We start from the raw sequence: 24,858 nt of genomic DNA, 5'->3' as shown, positions 1-24,858 counted from the left end.
TGTAAGTACACTTGTTGTCTTTCCTCACAACGCCGGGGTGAGCTGAACTAATTATTCAAACTCGACAGTCAATTTGTCATCGTCACTCTTACATTTGGGGTATTTTGTCCACGTCTTGTACTTTGAATGCATCTCAGGGGAAAAGTTTGATTATTCCCATATTGGAGAAGGCTTAGAACGCACCACCATTTATGACGTCAGCTTTTCGGTCCGCTTTAGGGCTTTGTTACGTCACCATCGTGGGGGCTTTGAACATGCAGATAGGCACAACACACTTTCTATCATTCCTTTCCTACCGCGAGGACCAAATGGACTCCGACCTTCCAAGCTTGCTGCCTGCAGCTGTGATGGATGCCACTGAGATGGAGCTTCAGCACATGCTGGCTGACCTGCAGAAGAAGTGTGACACGTATAAGTCCAACTACAATCTTCTCAAGCACGAACATTCCAGGTACACCTCCATCTGATCTTCATCTGAGACTGAGAGAGCCAGCTTGAAGTGTTGCTCTCATGCAGCTTGCAGGAGGACTTGTTGCATGTCCAGGAGGAGGTGAAGCATCTCCATGGCCAACAGGAGAAGCTGCAGTCGCAGTTGTCTGAGCGCTCAGTGGAGCTGCAGGACAAGATGAAGGAGGTGGAGGAGCTTCGACTGCAGGTGAAGGAAGCTCAATATTCTGCTCACTTTGACATCTTTTAACAAAAGCTATGCAAGAAAGCCATCACATTGTAGACTTGCATACACTTGCAAGTGGTACACTAAACAAACACACACCACACTGAAGTGGTACACTAAACAAACACACTATTGACCATACCACCACACTGAAGTGGTACACTAAACAAACACACTATTGACCATACCACCACACTGAAGTGGTACACTAAACAAACACACTATTGACCATACCACCACACTGAAGTGGTACACTAAACAAACACACTATTGACCATACCACCACACTGAAGTGGTACACTAAACAAACACACACTATTGACCATACCTCCACACTGAAGTGGTACACTAAACAAACACACACTATTGACCATACCACCACACTGAAGTGGTGCACTAAACAAACACACTATTGACCATACCACCACACTGAAGTGGTACACTAAACAAACACACTATTGACCATACCACCACACTGAAGTGGTACACTAAACAAACACACACTATTGACCATACCACCACACTGAAGTGGTGCACTAAACAAACACACTATTGACCATACCACCACACTGAAGTGGTACACTAAACAAACACTATTGACCATACCTCCACACTGAAGTGGTACACTAAACAAACACACTATTGACCATACCACCACACTGAAGTGGTACACTAAACAAACACTATTGACCATACCTCCACACTGAAGTGGTACACTAAACAAACACACACTATTGACCATACCTCCACACTGAAGTGGTACACTAAACAAACACTATTGACCATACCACCACACTGAAGTGGTACACTAAACAAACACACACTATTGACCATACCACCACACTGAAGTGGTACACTAAACAAACACACACTATTGACCATACCACCACACTGAAGTGGTACACTAAACAAACACACTATTGACCATACCACCACACTGAAGTGGTACACTAAACAAACACACTATTGACCATACCACCACACTGAAATGGTACACTAAACAAACACACTATTGACCATACCACCACACTGAAGTGGTACACTAAACAAACACACACTATTGACCATACCACCACACTGAAGTGGTACACTAAACAAACACACTATTGACCATACCACCACACTGAAGTGGTGCACTAAACAAACACACTATTGACCATACCACCACACTGAAGTGGTACACTAAACAAACACACACTATTGACCATACCACCACACTGAAGTGGTACACTAAACAAACACACTATTGACCATACCACAACACTGAAGTGGTACACTAAACAAACACACTATTGACCATACCACCACACTGAAGTGGTACACTAAACAAAAACACTATTGACCATACCACCACACTGAAGTGGTACACTAAACAAACACTATTGACCATACCACCACACTGAAGTGGCACACTAAACAAACACACACTATTGACCATACCACCACACTGAAGTGGTACACTAAACAAACACACACTATTGACCATACCACCACACTGAAGTGGTACACTAAACAAACACTATTGACCATACCTCCACACTGAAGTGGTACACTAAACAAACACACACTATTGACCATACCACCACACTGAAGTGGTACACTAAACAAACACACACTATTGACCATACCACCACACTGAAGTGGTACACTAAACAAACACACTATTGACCATACCACCACACTGAAGTGGTACACTAAACAAACACACACCACACTGAAGTGGTACACTAAACAAACACACACTATTGACCATACCACCACACTGAAGTGGTACACTAAACAAACACACACTATTGACCATACCACCACACTGAAGTGGTGCACTAAACAAACACACTATTGGCCATACCACCACACTGAAGTGGTACACTAAACAAACACACTATTGACCATACCACCACACTGAAGTGGTACACTAAACAAACACACTATTGACCATACCACCACACTGAAGTGGTGCACTAAACAAACACACTATTGACCATACCACCACACTGAAGTGGTACACTAAACAAACACACTATTGACCATACCACCACACTGAAGTGGTACACTAAACAAACACACTATTGACCATACCACCACACTGAAGTGGTACACTAAACAAACACACTATTGACCATACCACCACACTGAAGTGGTACACTAAACAAACACACTATTGACCATACCACCACACTGAAGTGGTACACTAAACAAACACTATTGACCATACCTCCACACTGAAGTGGTACACTAAACAAACACACACTATTGACCATACCACCACACTGAAGTGGTACACTAAACAAACACACACTATTGACCATACCACCACACTGAAGTGGTACACTAAACAAACACACTATTGACCATACCACAACACTGAAGTGGTACACTAAACAAACACACTATTGACCATACCACCACACTGAAGTGGTACACTAAACAAACACTATTGACCATACCACAACACTGAAGTGGTATACTAAACAAACACACTATTGACCATACCACCACACTGAAGTGGTACACTAAACAAACACACTATTGACCATACCACCACACTGAAGTGGTACACTAAACAAACACACTATTGACCATACCACCACACTGAAGTGGTACACTAAACAAACACTATTGACCATACCACCACACTGAAGTGGTACACTAAACAAACACACTATTGACCATACCACCACACTGAAGTGGTACACTAAACAAACACACTATTGACCATACCACCACACTGAAGTGGTACACTAAACAAACACACACCACACTGACGTGGTACACTAAAAAAAAACACACTATTGACCATACCACCACACTGAAGTGGTACACTAAACAAACACACTATTGACCATACCTCCACACTGAAGTGGTACACTAAACAAACACACTATTGACCATACCACCACACTGAAGTGGTACACTAAACAAACACACTATTGACCATACCACCACACTGAAGTGGTACACTAAACAAACACACTATTGACCATACCACCACACTGAAGTGGTACACTAAACAAACACACACCACACTGAAGTGGTACACTAAACAAACACACTATTGACCATACCACCACACTGAAGTGGTACACTAAACAAACACACTATTGACCATACCACCACACTGAAGTGGTACACTAAACAAACACACTATTGACCATACCACCACACTGAAGTGGTACACTAAACAAACACTATTGACCATACCACCACACTGAAGTGGTACACTAAACAAACACACTATTGACCATACCACCACACTGAAGTGGTACACTAAACAAACACACTATTGACCATACCACCACACTGAAGTGGTACACTAAACAAACACACTATTGACCATACCACCACACTGAAGTGGTACACTAAACAAACACTATTGACCATACCTCCACACTGAAGTGGTACACTAAACAAACACACACTATTGACCATACCACCACACTGAAGTGGTACACTAAACAAACACACACTATTGACCATACCACCACACTGAAGTGGTACACTAAACAAACACACACCACACTGAAGTGGTACACTAAACAAACACACTATTGACCATACCACCACACTGAAGTGGTACACTAAACAAACACACTATTGACCATACCACCACACTGAAGTGGTACACTAAACAAACACACTATTGACCATACCACCACACTGAAGTGGTACACTAAACAAACACTATTGACCATACCACCACACTGAAGTGGTACACTAAACAAACACACTGTTGACCATACCACCACACTGAAGTGGTACACTAAACAAACACACTATTGACCATACCACCACACTGAAGTGGTACACTAAACAAACACTATTGACCATACCTCCACACTGAAGTGGTACACTAAACAAACACACACTATTGACCATACCACCACACTGAAGTGGTACACTAAACAAACACACACTATTGACCATACCACCACACTGAAGTGGTACACTAAACAAACACACACCACACTGAAGTGGTACACTAAACAAACACACTATTGACCATACCACCACACTGAAGTGGTACACTAAACAAACACACTATTGACCATACCACCACACTGAAGTGGTACACTAAACAAACACACTATTGACCATACCACCACACTGAAGTGGTACACTAAACAAACACTATTGACCATACCACCACACTGAAGTGGTACACTAAACAAACACACTGTTGACCATACCACCACACTGAAGTGGTACACTAAACAAACACACTATTGACCATACCACCACACTGAAGTGGTACACTAAACAAACACACTATTGACCATACCACCACACTGAAGTGGTGCACTAAACAAACACACTATTGACCATACCACCACACTGAAGTGGTGCACTAAACAAACACACTATTGACCATACCACCACACTGAAGTGGTGCACTAAACAAACACACTATTGACCATACCACCACACTGAAGTGGTACACTAAACAAACACACACTATTGACCATACCACCACACTGAAGTGGTACACTAAACAAACACACTATTGACCATACCACCACACTGAAGATGAACTCAAATAAATTAGACTTAGACTTGCTTTTAATGTCATTAAATGTGAACTTTACAGTAGGTGTAAGTTGATTAGCTGCTTGATAAAAGAGCAATACGGTGCAGATATAAATCAATAGATTACTGTACAGATCAATAGATAGATTCCTTCAGGGAAATTAAAATTAAAATTCCAGCAGCAGTGTACAAAAATGAGATGGAATTTAAAAAGTAAAAAGTAAATAATGGGGGTCTAAATGGAAACAAAGTAGAAAAATATTACAATAGAATACAAATAAAAAGCAACAATGAGAATAAAAATATAACAGTAAAATAAGAATAGAAACTAGGCAGTAGTGACCATGTTATGAACAATATTATTGTTTTGCATCCCTGTCATCCTGATATATAGACCAATATATTGCAGCTCTATGTTATATTGTCTTTATATTCCAGCCACTTCAACCTGGAGGTTCTGCTACGGAACCTCTTTCTAGAGTCCAGTAGTGAGGACAGTCCTTGGTGGGGGTGGGAGGAGTCTCTGCACATTTTCTGAGCCCTGGTCAGGCAGCGGCTTTTTGCCATCTCCTGGATAGGAGGAAGAGGAGTCCTGATGATCTTTTCCGCCGTCCTCACCACTCTCTGGAGAGACTTCCAGTCTGAGGCATTGCAGGCTCCAGTCCAGACAGAGATGCTGTTGCTCTCTATAGTGCCTCTGTAGCTCCCTATAGTGCATCTTAAGCTCCCTATGGTGCCTCTGTAGCTCTCTATGGTGCCTCTGTAGCTCTCTATGGTGCCTCTGTAGCTCTCTATGGTGCCTCTGTGGCTCTCTATGGTGCCTCTGTGGCTCTCTATGGTGCCTCTGTAGCTCTCCTCCCTATAGTGCCTCTGTAGCTCTCTATAGTGCATCTGTGGGTCTCCTCTCTATAGTGCCTCTGTAGCTCTCTATGGTGCCTCTGTGGCTCTCTATGGTGCCTCTGTAGCTCTCCTCCCTATAGTGCCTCTGTAGCTCTCTGTAGTGCCTCTGTAGGTCTCCTCCCTATAGTGCCTCTGTAGCTCTCTATGGTGCCTACTGTAGCTCTCCTCCCTATGGTGCCTCTGTAGCTCTCTATAGTGCCTCTGTAGCTCTCTATAGTGCCTCTGTGGCCCTCCATAGTGCCTCTGTAGCTGTCCTCCCTATAGTGTCTCTGTAGGTCTCTATAGTGCCCCTGTAGCTCTCTATAGTGCCTCTCTTGGTCTCTATGGTGCATCTATGGCTCCCTATAGTGCCTCTGTGGCTCTCTATAGTGCCACTGTAGCTCTCCCCATAGTGCCACTGTGGCTCTCCTCCCTATAGTGCCTCTGTAGGTCTTTATGGTGCCTCTGTAGCTCTCTAGTGCCTCTGTAGCTCTCTATGGTGCCTCTGTGGCACTCTATAGTGCCTCTGTAGCTCTCTATGGTGCATCTGTAGCTCTCCTCTGTGGCTCTCTATAGTGCCCCTGTGGCTCTCTATGGTGCCTCTGTGGCCCTCTATAGTGCCTCTGTGGCTCTCCTCCCTATAGTGCCTCTGTAGGTCTCTATAGTGCCTCTGTAGGTCTCTATAGTGCCTCTGTAGCTCTCTAGTGCCTCTGTAGCTCTCTATAGTGCCTCTGTAGCTCTCTAGTGCCTCTGTAGCTCTCTATGGTGCCTCTGTGGCACTCTATAGTGCCTCTGTAGCTCTCTATGGTGCCTCTGTGGCTCTCCTCTGTGGCTCTCTATAGTGCCCCTGTGGCTCTCTATGGTGCCTCTGTGGCCCTCTATAGTGCCTCTGTGGCTCTCCTCCCTATAGTGCCTCTGTAGGTCTCTATGGTGCCTCTGTAGCTCTCTAGTGCCTCTGTAGCTCTCTATAGTGCCTCTGTAGCTCTCCTCTCTATAGTGCCTCTGTGGCTCTCCTCTGTGGGTCTCTATAGTGCCTCTCTGGGTCTCTAGTGCCTCTGTAGCTCTCTATGGTGCCCCTGTAGCTCTCCTCCGTGGCTCTCCATAGTGCCTCTGTAGGTCTCTATAGTGCCTCTGTGGCTCTCTAGTGCCCCTGTAGCTCTCTATGGTGCCTCTGTAGCTCTCCTCCCTATAGTGCCTCTGTGGCTCTCCTCTGTATGTCTCTATGGTGCCTCTGTGGCTCTCTAGTGCCTCTGTAGCTCTCTATAGTGCCCCTGTAGCTCTCTATGGTGCCTCTGTGGCTCTCCATAGTGCCTCTGTAGCTCTCCTCCCTATAGTGCCCCTGTAGCTCTCTATGGTGCCTCTGTGGCTCTCTATAGTGCCTCTGTAGCTCTCTATAGTGCCTCTGTAGGTCTCTATAGTGCCTCTGTGGCTCTCTAGTGCCCCTGTAGCTCTCCTCCCTATAGTGCCTCTGTGGCTCTCCTCTGTATGTCTCTATGGTGCCTCTGTGGCTCTCTAGTGCCTCTGTAGCTCTCTATAGTGCCTCTGTGGCTCTCTATGGTGCCTCTGTGGCTCTCTATAGTGCCTCTGTAGCTCTCCTCCCTATAGTGCCTCTGTAGCTCTCCATGGTGCCTCTGTGGCTCTCTATAGTGCCTCTGTGGGTCTCTATAGTGCCTCTATGGGTCTCTATAGTGCCTCTGTTGTTCTCTATAGTGCCTCTGTAGCTCTCTATGGTGCCCCTGTAGCTCTCCTCCGTGGCTCCCTATAGTGCCTCTGTAGGTCTCTATAGTGCCTCTGTGGCTCTCTATAGTGCCTCTGTAGCTCCTTATGGTGCCTCTGTAGCTCTCTATAGTGCCTCTGTAGCTCTCCTCTGTCGGCCTCTATAGTGCCTCTGTAGCTCTCTAGTGCCTCTGTAGCTCTCTATGGTGCCTCTGTGGCTCTCTATAATGCCCCTGTGGCTCTCCTCTGTAGCTCGCTATGGTGCCTCTGTGGCTCTCTATAGTGCCTCTGTGGGTCTACATAGTGCCTCTGTTGTTCTCTATAGTGCCTCTGTAGCTCTCTATGGTGCCCCTGTAGCTCTCCTCCGTGGCTCTCTATAGTGCCCCTGTAGGTCTCTATAGTGCCTCTGTGGCTCTCTATAGTGCCTCTGTAGCTCTTTATGGTGCCTCTGTAGCTCTCTATAGTGTCTCTGTAGCTCTCCTCTGTCGGTCTCTATAGTGCCTCTGTAGCTCTCTAGTGCCCCTGTAGCTCTCTATGGTGCCTCCGTGGCTCTCTATAGTGCCCCTGTGGCTCTCCTCTGTAGGTCTCTATAGTGCCTCTGTAGCTCTCTATGCTGCCTCTGTGGCTCTCCATAGTGCATCTGTGGCTCTCTATAGTGACTCTGTGGCCCTCCATAGTGCCTCTGTAGCTCTCTATAGTGCCCCTGTAGCCCTCCATGGTGCCTCTCTAGGTCTCTATAGTGCATTTATGGCTCCCTATAGTGCCTCTTTAGCCCTCTATAGTGCCTCTGTGGCTCTCTATAATGCCACTGTAGCTCTCCTCCCTATAGTGCCCCTGTAGCTCCATATAGTGCCTCTGTAGCTCTCTATGGTGCCTCTGTGGCTCTCTATAGTGCCTCCGTAGCTCTCATCCCTATAGTGCCTCTGTAGCTTTCCTCCCTATAGTGCCTCTGTAGCTCCCTATAGTGCCTCTGTAGCTCTCTATAGTGCCTCTGTAGCTCGCTATAGTGCCTCTGTAGCTCTCCATAGTGCCCCTGTAGCCCTCTATAGTGCCTCTGTAGCTCTCTATAGTGCCTCTGTGGCTCTCTATAGTGCCTCTGTAGGTCTCCTCTGTAGGTCTCTATAGTGCCTCTGTAGCTCTCTATAGTGCCTCTGTAGGTCTCTCTAGTGCCCCTATGGCTCTCTATAGTGCCTCTGTAGAATGTGCTCAGAATGCTGTGCTCTTCTCAACCCAAGCAAAAAACAAAACAAAGCTACAATAATAAATGAATAAAACATAATCATGAGAGATTATAGTAGTAAAATAAGAGAAACTACTACTTTCTCTGCATGTGTGAAGTGAGTGATGATGTCACACTTGTCCCAAACATCAGGTGATGATGTCACACTTGTCCCAAACATCAGGTGATGATGTCACACTTGTCCCACACACATCAGGCGATGATGTCACACTTGTCCCACACATCAGGTGATGATGTCACACTTGTCCCACACATCAGGTGATGATGTCACATTTGTCCCACACATCAGGTGATGATGTCACACTTGTCCCACACACATCAGGTGATGATGTCACACTTGTCCCACACATCAGGTGATGATGTCACATTTGTCCCACACATCAGGTGATGATGTCACACTTGTCCCAAACATCAGGTGATGATGACGTCACACTTGTCCCACACATCAGGTGATGATGTCACACTTGTCCCAAACATCAGGTGATGATGATGTCACACTTGTCCCACACATCAGGTGATGACATCACACTTGTCCCACACATCAGGTGATGATGTCACACTTGTCCCACACATCAGGTGATGATGTCACACTTGTCCCACACATCAGGTGATGATGTCACACTTGTCCCACACATCAGGTGATGATGTCACACTTGTCCCACACATCAGGTGATGATGATGTCACACTTGTCCCACACATCAGGTGATGACGTCACACGTGTCCCACACATCAGGTGATGATGTCACACTTGTCCCACACATCAGGTGATGATGATGTCACACTTGTCCCACACATCAGGTGATGATGTCACACGTGTCCCACACATCAGGTGATGATGATGTCACACTTGTCCCACACATCAGGTGATGATGTCACACGTGTCCCACACATCAGGTGATGATGTCACACCTGTCCCACACATGAGGTGATGATGTCACACTTGTCCCACACATGAGGTGATGATGTCACACTTGTCCCACACATCAGGTGATGATGTCACACGTGTCCCACACATCAGGTGATGATGTCACACCTGTCCCACACATGAGGTGATGATGTCACACCTGTCCCACACATGAGGTGATGATGTCACACTTGTGCCACACATGAGGTGATGATGTCACACTTGTCCCACACATGAGGTGATGATGTCACACTTGTCCCACACATCAGGTGATGACTCCTCAACGTATGGAGTTGCTGAAAGTTCAGATGCAGCAGGACATGGACCAGCCGGTCAGGGAGCGTTTCCACAAACTGGAAGAGGTCAGTTTTGGATGATCTCCAACGCCACCACAACACTTTTAGAGCCGAGCTAAATGCATACAGTGGAACCTCCATTTACAAATCTCATTGGTTCTTGTGCAGAGTTTGTACATTGAAAAGTTCTTATAGTGAAGCACATTTCTCCATAAGAAAGAAAGTCAATATGAAAATATTTCAGTGAAGTCAAGTTATATACAGGATCATCTATATCTTTATTAACAAGCCAAAACAACAACAACAAGGTGAACTGTTCTCTGTATGTGCTGCTCTGCCAACACACCAACGTCCCTTTGGTGCCCTCACAAACAATCAGAAGTCACAAAAAATGATGGTGGTAAAGGGAGGTTCCGCTGTCCTCTAGTTCGTGACATTTAGTAAATGGCCTTTTTCTTGTCCCGCCACTTCAACCTTGACAGATGTTTAGTTGTGTGTGCAGGAGGCAGAGAAGTACAGGTCAGACTTCAACAGGCTGCGTTACGCCTCCACCGTGCTCAACACCCAGTTTGAACACCAGGAGGACCAACATGCTGGCGTACTTGAAGGCCAGAGGCTGCGCTACGAGGTGGAGGTGAGTACTTATCAGCTGTACCAGGGACATCCAAACTATTTACCTTGGGTCAATCCCAGGTGGAGGTGAGTACTTAGCAGCCGTACCAGGGACATCCAAACTATTTACCTTGGGTCAATCTACTATTTTCATACAACTAATATCAAGAGCATGGGAAGTATTGTCATCAATCAGGAATATCAAGCAGTTTTTTTCCCATCATGCATTGCAAGGGTGTCATATTAAAATGTGTCTATAACATCCACAAAGTTGAGTGAGCAGGTTGTCTTATGTGTGTTGACTTTCTGTGTTGGTTGTTTTGCGCCATGAGTAGGAAAAGGTGGTTTGGATTGGGTCATATATAAAAATGCTGTGCTGTTTACACTTCAAATTGAAATTAATGGTCATGAACCTGATCTACTGACGTTGTCCACAAGATGGCGGCAAGCTTTGGACACCCCCGATTTATGGTCTTTATTGACTTAATGGACTTCTGGGTCTTTATTGACTTAATGGACTTCTGGGTCTTTATTGACTTAATGGACTTATGGTCTTTATTGACTTAATGGACTTATGGTCTTTATTGACTTAATGGACTTCTGGGTCTTTATTGACTTAATGGACGTCTGGGTCTTTATTGACTTAATGGACTTCTGGGTCTTTATTGACTTAATGGACTTCTGGGTCTTTATTGACTTAATGGACTTCTGGGTCTTTATTGACTTAATGGACTTCTGGGTCTTTATTGACTTAATGGACTTATTGGTCTTTATTGACTTAATGGACTTCTGGGTCTTTTTTGACTTAATGGGCTTCTGGGTCTTTATTGACTTAATGGACTTCTGGGTCTTGACTTGATGGACTTATTGGTCTTCATTGGCTTAATGGACTTATGGTCTTTATTGTTTTAATGGACTTATGGGTCTTTATTGACTTAATGGACTTATGGTCTTTATTGACTTAATGGACTTATGGGTCTTTATTGACTTAATGGACTTATGGTCTTTATTGACTTGATGGACTTATTGGTCTTTATTGACTTAATGGACTTATGGTCTTTATTGACTTAATGGACTTCTGGGTCTTTATTGACTTAATGGACTTCTGGGTCTTTATTGACTTAATGGACTTCTGGGTCTTTATTGACTTAGTGGACTTCTGGGTCTTTATTGACTTAATGGACTTATGGGTCTTTATTGACTTAATGGACTTATGGTCTTTATTGACTTAATGGACTTCTGGGTCTTTATTGACTTAATGGACTTATGGTCTTTATTGACTTAATGGACTTTTGGGTCTTTATTGACTTAATGGACTTCTGGGTCTTTATTGACTTAATGGACTTCTGGGTCTTTATTGACTTAATGGACGTCTGGGTCTTTATTGACTTAATGGACTTCTGGGTCTTTATTGACTTAATGGACTTCTGGGTCTTTATTGACTTAATGGACTTCTGGGTCTTTATTGACTTAATGGACTTCTGGGTCTTTATTGACTTAATGGACTTATGGTCTTTATTGTTTTAATGGACTTCTGGGTCTTTATTGACTTAATGGACTTCTGGGTCTTTATTGACTTAATGGACTTCTGGGTCTTGACTTGATGGACTTATTGGTCTTCATTGACTTAATGGACTTATGGTCTTTATTGTTTTAATGGACTTATGGGTCTTTATTGACTTAATGGACTTATGGGTCTTTATTGACTTAATGGACTTATGGTCTTTATTGACTTAATGGATTTATGGTCTTTATTGACTTAATGGACTTCTGGGTCTTTATTGACTTAATGGACTTCTGGGTCTTTATTGACTTAATGGACTTCTGGGTCTTTATTGTTTTAATGGACTTCTGGGTCTTTATTGACTTAATGGACTTCTGGGTCTTTATTGACTTAATGGACTTCTGGGTCTTTATTGACTTAATGGACTTATGGTCTTTATTGACTTAATAGACTTATGGTCTTTATTGACTTAATGGACTTATGGTCTTTATTGACTTAATGGACTTATGGTCTTTATTGACTTAATGGACTTCTGGGTCTTTATTGACTTAATGGACTTATGGTCTTTATTGACTTAATGGACTTATGGTCTTTATTGACTTAATGGACTTATGGGTCTTTATTGACTTAATGGACTTATGGTCTTTATTGACTTGATGGACTTATGGTCTTTATTGACTTAATGGACTTATGGTCTTTATTGACTTAATGGACTTCTGGGTCTTTATTGACTTAATGGACTTCTGGGTCTTTATTGACTTAGTGGACTTCTGGGTCTTTATTGACTTAGTGGACTTCTGGGTCTTTATTGACTTAATGGACTTATGGGTCTTTATTGACTTAATGGACTTATGGTCTTTATTGACTTAATGGACTTCTGGGTCTTTATTGACTTAATGGACTTATGGTCTTCATTGACTTAATGGACTTTTGGGTCTTTATTGACTTAATGGACTTCTGGGTCTTTATTGACTTAATGGACTTCTGGGTCTTTATTGACTTAATGGACGTCTGGGTCTTTATTGACTTAATGGACTTCTGGGTCTTTATTGACTTAATGGACTTCTGGGTCTTTATTGACTTAATGGACTTCTGGGTCTTTATTGACTTAATGGACTTATTGGTCTTTATTGACTTAATGGACTTATGGTCTTTATTGTTTTAATGGACTTCTGGGTCTTTTTTGACTTAATGGGCTTCTGGGTCTTTATTGACTTAATGGACTTCTGCGTCTTGACTTGATGGACTTATTGGTCTTCATTGACTTAATGGACTTATGGTCTTTATTGTTTTAATGGACTTATGGGTCTTTATTGACTTAATGGACTTATGGGTCTTTATTGACTTAATGGACTTATGGTCTTTATTGACTTAGTGGATTTATGGTCTTTATTGACTTAATGGACTTCTGGTCTTTATTGACTTAATGGACTTCTGGGTCGTTATTGACTTAATGGACTTCTGGGTCTTTACTGACTTAATGGACTTCTGGGTCTTTATTGACTTAATGGACTTCTGGGTCTTTATTGACTTAATGGACTTCTGGGTCTTTATTGACTTAGTGGACTTCTGGGTCTTTATTGATTTAATGGACTTATGGTCTTTATTGACTTAATGGACTTATGGTCTTTATTGACTTAATGGACTTCTGGGTCTTTATTGACTTAATGGACTTATGGGTCTTTATTGACTTAATGGACTTATGGTCTTTATTGACTTAATGGACTTCTGGGTCGTTATTGACTTAATGGACTTATGGTCTTTATTGACTTAATGGACTTATGGTCTTTATTGACTTAATGGACTTATTGGTCTTTACTGACTTAATGGACTTCTGGGTCTTTATTGACTTAATGGACTTCTGGGTCTTTATTGACTTAATGGACTTATGGTCTTTATTGACTTAATGGACTTATGGTCTTTATTGACTTAATGGACTTATGGGTCTTTATTGACTTAATGGACTTATGGGTCTTTATTGACTTAATGGACTTCTGGTCTTTATTGACTTAATGGACTTCTGGGTCGTTATTGACTTAATGGACTTCTGGGTCTTTACTGACTTAATGGACTTCTGGGTCTTTATTGACTTAATGGACTTCTGGGTCTTTATTGACTTAATGGACTTCTGGGTCTTTATTGACTTAGTGGACTTCTGGGTCTTTATTGACTTAATGGATTTATGGTCTTTATTGACTTAATGGACTTCTGGTCTTTATTGACTTAATGGACTTCTGGGTCGTTATTGACTTAATGGACTTCTGGGTCTTTACTGACTTAATGGACTTCTGGGTCTTTATTGACTTAATGGACTTCTGGGTCTTTATTGACTTAATGGACTTCTGGGTCTTTATTGACTTAGTGTACTTCTGGGTCTTTATTGATTTAATGGACTTATGGTCTTTATTGACTTAATGGACTTATGGTCTTTATTGACTTAATGGACTTCTGGGTCTTTATTGACTTAATGGACTTATGGGTCTTTATTGACTTAATGGACTTATGGTCTTTATTGACTTAATGGACTTCTGGGTCGTTATTGACTTAATGGACTTATGGTCTTTATTGACTTAATGGACTTATGGTCTTTATTGACTTAATGGACTTATTGGTCTTTACTGACTTAATGGACTTCTGGGTCTTTATTGACTTAATGGACTTCTGGGTCTTTATTGACTTAATGGACTTATGGTCTTTATTGACTTAATGGACTTATGGTCTTTATTGACTTAATGGACTTATGGGTCTTTATTGACTTAATGGACTTATGGGTCTTTATTGACTTAATGGACTTCTGGTCTTTATTGACTTAATGGACTTCTGGGTCGTTATTGACTTAATGGACTTCTGGGTCTTTATTGACTTAATGGACTTCTGGGTCTTTATTGACTTAATGGACTTCTGGGTCTTTATTGACTTAGTGGACTTCTGGGTCTTTATTGACTTAATGGACTTATGGGTCTTTATTGACTTAATGGACTTATGGTCTTTATTGACTTAAAGGACTTCTGGGTCTTTATTGACTTAATGGACATATGGTCTTAATTGACTTAATGGACTTTTGGGTCTTTATTGACTTAATGGACTTCTGGGTCTTTATTGACTTAATGGACTTCTGGGTCTTTATTGACTTAATGGACTTCTGGGTCTTTATTGACTTAATGGACTTATTGGTCTTTATTGACTTAATGGACTTATGGTCTTTATTGTTTTAATGGACTTATGGGTCTTTATTGACTTAATGGACTTATGGTCTTTATTGACTTAATGGGCTTATGGTCTTTATTGACTTAATGGACTTCTGGGTCTTTATTGACTTAATGGACTTATGGGTCTTTATTGACTTAATGGACTTATGGTCTTTATTGACTTAATGGACTTCTGGGTCTTTATTGACTTAATGGACTTCTAGGTCTTTATTGACTTAATGGACTTCTGGGTCTTTATTGACTTGATGGACTTCTGGGTCTTTATTGACTTAATGGACTTCTGTGTCTTTATTGACTTAGTGGACTTCTGGGTCTTTATTGACTTAATGGACTTATGGATATTTATTGACTTAATGGACTTATGGTCTTTATTGACTTAATGGACTTCTGGGTCTTTATTGACTTAATGGACTTATGGTCTTTATTGACTTAATGGACTTATGGGTCTTTATTGACTTAATGGACTTATGAGTCTTTATTGACTTAATGGACTTATGGGTCTTTATTGACTTAATGGACTTATGGTCTTTATTGACTTAATGGACTTATGGTCTTTATTGACTTAATGGACTTATGGTCTTTATTGACTTAATGGACTTATGGGTCTTTATTGACTTAATGGACTTATGGTCTTTATTGACTTAATGGACTTATGGTCTTTATTGACTTAATGAACTTATGGTCTTTATTGACTTAATGGACTTATGGTCTTTATTGACTTAATGGACTTATGGGTCTTTATTGACTTAATGGACTTATGGTCTTTATTGACTTGATGGACTTATTGGTCTTTATTGACTTAATGGACTTATGGTCTTTATTGACTTAATGGACTTATGGTCTTTATTGTTTTAATGGACTTATGGTCTTTATTGACTTAGTGGACTTATGGTCTTTATTGTTTTAATGGACTTCTGGGTCTTTATTGACTTAATGGACTTCTGGGTCTTTATTGACTTAATGGACTTCTGGGTCTTTATTGACTTAATGGACTTATGAGTCTTTATTGACTTAATGGACTTATGGTCTTTATTGACTTAATGGACTTCTGGGTCTTTATTGACTTAATGGACTTATGGTCTTTATTGACTTAATGGACTTATGGTCTTTATTGACTTAATGGACTTATGGGTCTTTATTGACTTAATGGACTTATGGTCTTTATTGACTTGATGGACTTATTGGTCTTTATTGACTTAATGGACTTATGGTCTTTATTGACTTAATGGACTTATGGTCTTTTTTGTTTTAATGGACTTATGGTCTTTATTGACTTAGTGGACTTATGGTCTTTATTGTTTTAATGGACTTCTGGGTCTTTATTGACTTAATGGACTTCTGGGTCTTTATTGACTTAATGGACTTATGAGTCTTTATTGACTTAATGGACTTCTGGGTCTTTATTGACTTAATGGACTTATGGTCTTTATTGACTTAATGGACTTCTGGGTCTTTATTGACTTACTGGACTTCTGGGTCTTTATTGACTTACTGGACTTATTGGTCTTTATTGACTTAATGGACTTATGGTCTTTATTGACTTAATGGACTTCTGGGTCTTTATTGACTTAATGGACTTATGGGTCTTTATTGACTTAATGGACTTCTGGGTCTTTATTGACTTAATGGACTTCTAGGTCTTTATTGACTTAATGGACTTCTGGGTCTTTATTGACTTGATGGACTTCTAGGTCTTTATTGACTTAATGGACTTCTGTGTCTTTATTGACTTAGTGGACTTCTGGTCTTTATTGACTTAATGGACTTCTGGGTCTTTATTGACTTACTGGACTTCTGGGTCTTTATTGACTTACTGGACTTATTGGTCTTTATTGACTTAATGGACTTATGGTCTTTATTGACTTAATGGACTTATGGGTCTTTATTGACTTAATGGACTTATGGGTCTTTATTGACTTAATGGACTTCTGGGTCTTTATTGACTTAATGGACTTCTAGGTCTTTATTGACTTAATGGACTTCTGGGTCTTTATTGACTTGATGGACTTCTGGGTCTTTATTGACTTCATGGACTTCTGTGTCTTTATTGACTTAGTGGACTTCTGGTCTTTATTGACTTAATGGACTTCTGGGTCTTGATTGACTTAATGGACTTCTGGGTCTTTATTGACTTAATGGACTTCTGGGTCTTGATTGACTTAATGGACTTCTGGGTGTTTATTGACTTAATGGACTTCTGGGTCTTGATTGACTTAATGGACTTCTGGGTGTTTATTGACTCAATGGAGGGTGGGTCATGTGGTCCTTCTTAGATCGCCCAGCTGAGGAAGGAGAAGGAGAGCCTGTTGGCCCAGTACCAGCATTCTGACCCTCTGCAGGACAGGAAACAGCTGGAGATGGTCCTCAAGGAGAAAACCCAGCTCACCATGTGGGTCAAGAGTCTGCAGGCGGAGGTGGCCGAGTTGCAGGCCCGGAAGGACAACTCTGACCAGCAGGTGGAGAACATTCAGCTCTCCCAGAACCGGCAGCTGGCAGAATCTCAGGCTCTGGTCAAATCTCTTGAGGTAAGACCTGGCATATCATGACCGCTGCCAAGAACCTCATAGAACCTGCTCGCAGGCGGAGCGCCAGTCTTTGGACCTGCGAGTGGTGCGCATTGAGGGAGAACTGAACCTCAGCCAGGAGCAGCACAGCCAGCTGACTGGACAGTTGCACAAAGCCAAAAGAGAAGTTAGCGCCCTCACATGCCAGGTCAGTTACAGACACTTCTTGCAATCAGTACCTTGGAACCTCCATTTACAAACTTCATTGCTTCTTGGATCAAAAAGTTTGTATAGTGAAGCAAATGTCTCCTTAAGAAACAAAGTCAATATGAATAATTGGTTCCAGCCTAGACAAAAGTCCATATTTGAGAGAAGGTTTGTACACACAATATAATAAAGAACTGTATATCAACAAACATAACAAGGCTTTGATTATTGACTATCTAAAAACCACAACAACTGTTCTCTGTCAAAGTCCCTATGGTGCCCTCACAAATGATCAGAAATCCTTAACTTTAACAACCATATTGCCACAATAATAAAGATTTTAAAAAAAAGTCAATTCCACTTACAGTACATTAAGATGGGCAAAGGAGCAGCTCACCAAAGGAAAGAGCAGACAAGGGGGGAGTGTGTGTGTGTGTTGACTTAATGGACTTCTGGTCTTTATTGACTTAATGGACTTCTGGGTCGTTATTGACTTAATGGACTTCTGGGTCTTTACTGACTTAATGGACTTCTGGTCTTTATTGACTTAATGGACTTCTGGGTCGTTATTGACTTAATGGACTTCTGGTCTTTATTGACTTAATGGACTTCTGGGTCGTTATTGACTTAATGGACTTCTGGGTCTTTACTGACTTAATGGACTTATGGGTCTTTATTGACTTAATGGACTTCTGGTCTTTATTGACTTAATGGACTTCTGGGTCGTTATTGACTTAATGGACTTCTGGGTCTTTACTGACTTAATGGACTTCTGGGTCTTTATTGACTTAATGGACTTCTGGGTCTTTATTGGCTTAATGGACTTCTGGGTCTTTATTGACTTAGTGGACTTCTGGGTCTTTATTGATTTAATGGACTTATGGTCTTTATTGACTTAATGGACTTATGGTCTTTATTGACTTAATGGACTTCTGGGTCTTTATTGACTTAATGGACTTATGGGTCTTTATTGACTTAATGGACTTATGGTCTTTATTGACTTAATGGACTTCTGGGTCGTTATTGACTTAATGGACTTCTGGTCTTTATTGACTTAATGGACTTATGGTCTTTATTGACTTAATGGACTTATTGGTCTTTACTGACTTAATGGACTTCTGGGTCGTTATTGACTTAATGGACTTCTGGTCTTTATTGACTTAATGGACTTATGGTCTTTATTGACTTAATGGACTTATTGGTCTTTACTGACTTAATGGACTTCTGGGTCTTTATTGACTTAATGGACTTCTGGGTCTTTACTGACTTAATGGACTTCTGGGTCTTTATTGACTTAATGGACTTCTGGGTCTTTATTGGCTTAATGGACTTCTGGGTCTTTATTGACTTAGTGGACTTCTGGGTCTTTATTGATTTAATGGACTTATGGTCTTTATTGACTTAATGGACTTATGGTCTTTATTGACTTAATGGACTTCTGGGTCTTTATTGACTTAATGGACTTATGGGTCTTTATTGACTTAATGGACTTATGGTCTTTATTGACTTAATGGACTTCTGGGTCGTTATTGACTTAATGGACTTCTGGTCTTTATTGACTTAATGGACTTATGGTCTTTATTGACTTAATGGACTTATTGGTCTTTACTGACTTAATGGACTTCTGGGTCGTTATTGACTTAATGGACTTCTGGTCTTTATTGACTTAATGGACTTATGGTCTTTATTGACTTAATGGACTTATTGGTCTTTACTGACTTAATGGACTTCTGGGTCTTTATTGACTTAATGGACTTCTGGGTCTTTATTGACTTAATGGACTTATGGTCTTTATTGACTTAATGGACTTATGGTCTTTATTGACTTAATGGACTTCTGGGTCTTTATTGACTTAATGGACTTATGGGTCTTTATTGACTTAATGGACTTATGGTCTTTATTGACTTAATGGACTTCTGGGTCGTTATTGACTTAATGGACTTCTGGGTCTTTACTGACTTAATGGACTTCTGGGTCTTTATTGACTTAATGGACTTCTGGGTCTTTATTGACTTAATGGACTTCTGGGTCTTTATTGACTTAGTGGACTTCTGGGTCTTTATTGACTTAATGGACTTATGGGTCTTTATTGACTTAATGGACTTATGGTCTTTATTGACTTAATGGACTTCTGGGTCTTTATTGACTTAATGGACTAGAACATGTTTTAGTTTTTTGATGTATTGCAAGTAGTAACATTTGCAAGTGAGAGGTGGCTAACAATGCAGATCATTAAATCCTTCTAAGAAACGTTCCAGAAGCACCAACAATACTCCATTTACATGTCGTGTCCTGAATATTAACATTGTTATTATAAGCGCTAACGCCAAGGAACTACTTTTAGCAGTGCCGCGATCACAGAGAGCTAACTAGCTTATGCTGCTATATTGACATATTGAGCTGCTGCATGGCTTCTGAGTTGGTGAAAGTTAATTGTAGATGATAAATCATGTCTCTCACCTGGATAGTTTATTATTGTTCTTCGGTCATTGGTCAACAAAATAAACAAACAGTTTTATATAAACAAACAGTGGTACATTCATAAATGGATAATGTTGCAGACTGAAAGGTTCAGGCTGAAGTTGAACACTTAAATAGTAGAATGTTGTGGACATAAACCCACAAGTTGGTCCACTTTGACATCCAACTTAGACCTGAAGATGGCGAAAGATACTTGTTTGCGGCACCTTTTCTTTTCTTTTTGAAACCCTTCATGACTACGATTAATCTTCAGCCAAACCGGAAGATATAAACACCCCATCAGTCTTTATCCCAGTGACATTGTACAGTAAGTGGTTGTTTTATTATGTTTGTATATCTTGTTCAGCACTTAGCAATACTGCTACATGATGCTTAGTGTTTGACTAAAGCTGCATCTGTTTAGTACACAGCTTCTAGAACTTGTAGATCATCCTCCTTATATTCAGGCTCAAAAACAGACGTTTCTGGCTCATCAAAGTAGTCTTTGTTGTCTCTCATCAAGTCTGCCATGATTAGTAGTCTTGTTGTTGTTGAAGGAAAAGTGAACGTTGTGATGCGTCTGTGAAATTATTGATCAAAATATGTAAATATTGCATGTTATTATGAATACATGATATACTTACATGTGTATATTACATGTTATTATGAATGTTACTGCATGACATATATACTTACATCATGTATATATTACATGTTATTATGAATGTTACTACATGACATATATACTTACATCATGTATATATTACATGTTATTATGAATGTTACTACATGACATATATACTTACATCATGTATATATTACATGTTATTATGAATGTTACTACATGACATATATACTTACATCATGTATATTTTACATGTTATTATGAATGTTACTGCATGACATATATACTTACATCATGTATATATTACATGTTATTATGAATGTTACTACATCAGTGTGTGAATGTGTGTGTGAATGGGTAAATGTGGAAGTAGTGTCAAAGCGCTTTGAGTACCTTGAAGGTAGAAAAGCGCTATACAAGTACAACCCATTTATCATTTATTTATTTATGACATATATACTTACATCATGTATATATTACATGTTATTATGAATGTTACTACATGACATATATACTTACATCATATATATATTACATGTTATTATGAATGTTACTACATTACATATATACTTACATCATGTATATATTACATGTTATTATGAATGTTACTACATGACATATATACTTACATCATGTATATATTACATGTTATTATGAATGTTACTACATGACATATATACTTACATCATGTATATATTACATGTTATTATGAATGTTACTACATGACATATACTTACATCATGTATATATTACATGTTATTATGAATGTTACTACATGACATATATACTTACATCATATATATATTACATGTTATTATGAATGTTACTACATGACATATATACTTACATCATATATATATTACATGTTATTATGAATGTTACTACATGACATATATACTTACATCATATATATATTACATGTTATTATGAATGTTACTACATGACGTATACTTACATCATATATATATTACATGTTATTATGAATGTTACTACACGACATATACTTACATCATGTATATATTACATGTTATTATGAATGTTACTACACGACATATACTTACATCATGTATATATTACATGTTATTATGAATGTTACTACATGACATATATACTTACATCATGTATATATTACATGTTATTATGAATGTTACTACACGACATATACTTACATCATGTATATATTACATGTTATTATGAATGTTACTACATGACATATACTTACATCATGTATATATTACATGTTATTATGAATGTTACTACATGACATATATACTTACATCATGTATATATTACATGTTATTATGAATGTTACTACATGACATATATACTTACATCATATATATATTACATGTTATTATGAATGTTACTACATTACATATATACTTACATCATGTATATATTACATGTTATTATGAATGTTACTACATGACATATATACTTACATCATGTATATATTACATGTTATTATGAATGTTACTACATGACATATACTTACATCATGTATATATTACATGTTATTATGAATGTTACTACATGACATATATACTTACATCATATATATATTACATGTTATTATGAATGTTACTACATCAGTGTGTGAATGTGTGTGTGAATGGGTAAATGTGGAAGTAGTGTCAAAGCGCTTTGAGTACCTTGAAGGTAGAAAAGCGCTATACAAGTACAACCCATTTATCATTTATTTATTTATGACATATATACTTACATCATGTATATATTACATGTTATTATGAATGTTACTACATGACATATATACTTACATCATATATATATTACATGTTATTATGAATGTTACTACATTACATATATACTTACATCATGTATATATTACATGTTATTATGAATGTTACTACATGACATATATACTTACATCATGTATATATTACATGTTATTATGAATGTTACTACATGACATATATACTTACATCATGTATATATTACATGTTATTATGAATGTTACTACATGACATATATACTTACATCATGTATATTTTACATGTTATTATGAATGTTACTGCATGACATATATACTTACATCATGTATATATTACATGTTATTATGAATGTTACTACATCAGTGTGTGAATGTGTGTGTGAATGGGTAAATGTGGAAGTAGTGTCAAAGCGCTTTGAGTACCTTGAAGGTAGAAAAGCGCTATACAAGTACAACCCATTTATCATTTATTTATTTATGACATATATACTTACATCATGTATATATTACATGTTATTATGAATGTTACTACATGACATATATACTTACATCATATATATATTACATGTTATTATGAATGTTACTACATTACATATATACTTACATCATGTATATATTACATGTTATTATGAATGTTACTACATGACATATATACTTACATCATGTATATATTACATGTTATTATGAATGTTACTACATGACATATATACTTACATCATGTATATATTACATGTTATTATGAATGTTACTACATGACATATACTTACATCATGTATATATTACATGTTATTATGAATGTTACTACATGACATATATACTTACATCATATATATATTACATGTTATTATGAATGTTACTACATGACATATATACTTACATCATATATATATTACATGTTATTATGAATGTTACTACATGACGTATACTTACATCATATATATATTACATGTTATTATGAATGTTACTACACGACATATACTTACATCATGTATATATTACATGTTATTATGAATGTTACTACACGACATATACTTACATCATGTATATATTACATGTTATTATGAATGTTACTACATGACATATATACTTACATCATGTATATATTACATGTTATTATGAATGTTACTACACGACATATACTTACATCATGTATATATTACATGTTATTATGAATGTTACTACATGACATATATACTTACATCATATATATATTACATGTTATTATGAATGTTACTACATTACATATATACTTACATCATGTATATATTACATGTTATTATGAATGTTACTACATGACATATATACTTACATCATGTATATATTACATGTTATTATGAATGTTACTACATGACATATATACTTACATCATGTATATATTACATGTTATTATGAATGTTACTACATGACATATACTTACATCATGTATATATTACATGTTATTATGAATGTTACTACATGACATATATACTTACATCATATATATATTACATGTTATTATGATTGTTACTACATGACATATATACTTACATCATATATATATTACATGTTATTATGAATGTTACTACATGACGTATACTTACATCATATATATATTACATGTTATTATGAATGTTACTACACGACATATACTTACATCATGTATATATTACATGTTATTATGAATGTTACTACACGACATATACTTACATCATGTATATATTACATGTTATTATGAATGTTACTACATGACATATATACTTACATCATGTATATATTACATGTTATTATGAATG

General features: G+C 38.6%; 1 protein-coding gene across 1 annotated transcript in view; it reads left to right on the top strand.

Moving 5' to 3' along the window:
- The first annotated feature begins 224 nt into the window (after window positions 1-224).
- LOC133606920 (centrosomal protein of 83 kDa-like) overlaps window positions 225-24,858 on the top strand; it is a 50,849-nt gene continuing 26,215 nt past the window's right edge. The window contains exons 1-6 of the mRNA XM_061961361.2: window positions 225-451; window positions 517-655; window positions 10,207-10,299; window positions 10,736-10,867; window positions 17,832-18,083; window positions 18,139-18,270. Coding sequence (XP_061817345.2) covers window positions 255-451; window positions 517-655; window positions 10,207-10,299; window positions 10,736-10,867; window positions 17,832-18,083; window positions 18,139-18,270 — 945 coding nt within the window. The 5' untranslated portion in view covers window positions 225-254. The remainder of the gene's footprint in view (window positions 452-516; window positions 656-10,206; window positions 10,300-10,735; window positions 10,868-17,831; window positions 18,084-18,138; window positions 18,271-24,858) is intronic.

The sequence above is a fragment of the Nerophis lumbriciformis genome, linkage group LG05, assembly GCF_033978685.3.
Source record: "Nerophis lumbriciformis linkage group LG05, RoL_Nlum_v2.1, whole genome shotgun sequence".
In the NCBI taxonomy this organism is placed as follows: Eukaryota; Metazoa; Chordata; class Actinopteri; order Syngnathiformes; family Syngnathidae; genus Nerophis; species Nerophis lumbriciformis.
Note: the sequence above shows the minus strand (reverse complement) of the source record. Positions and strands in the feature narration are given on the sequence as shown.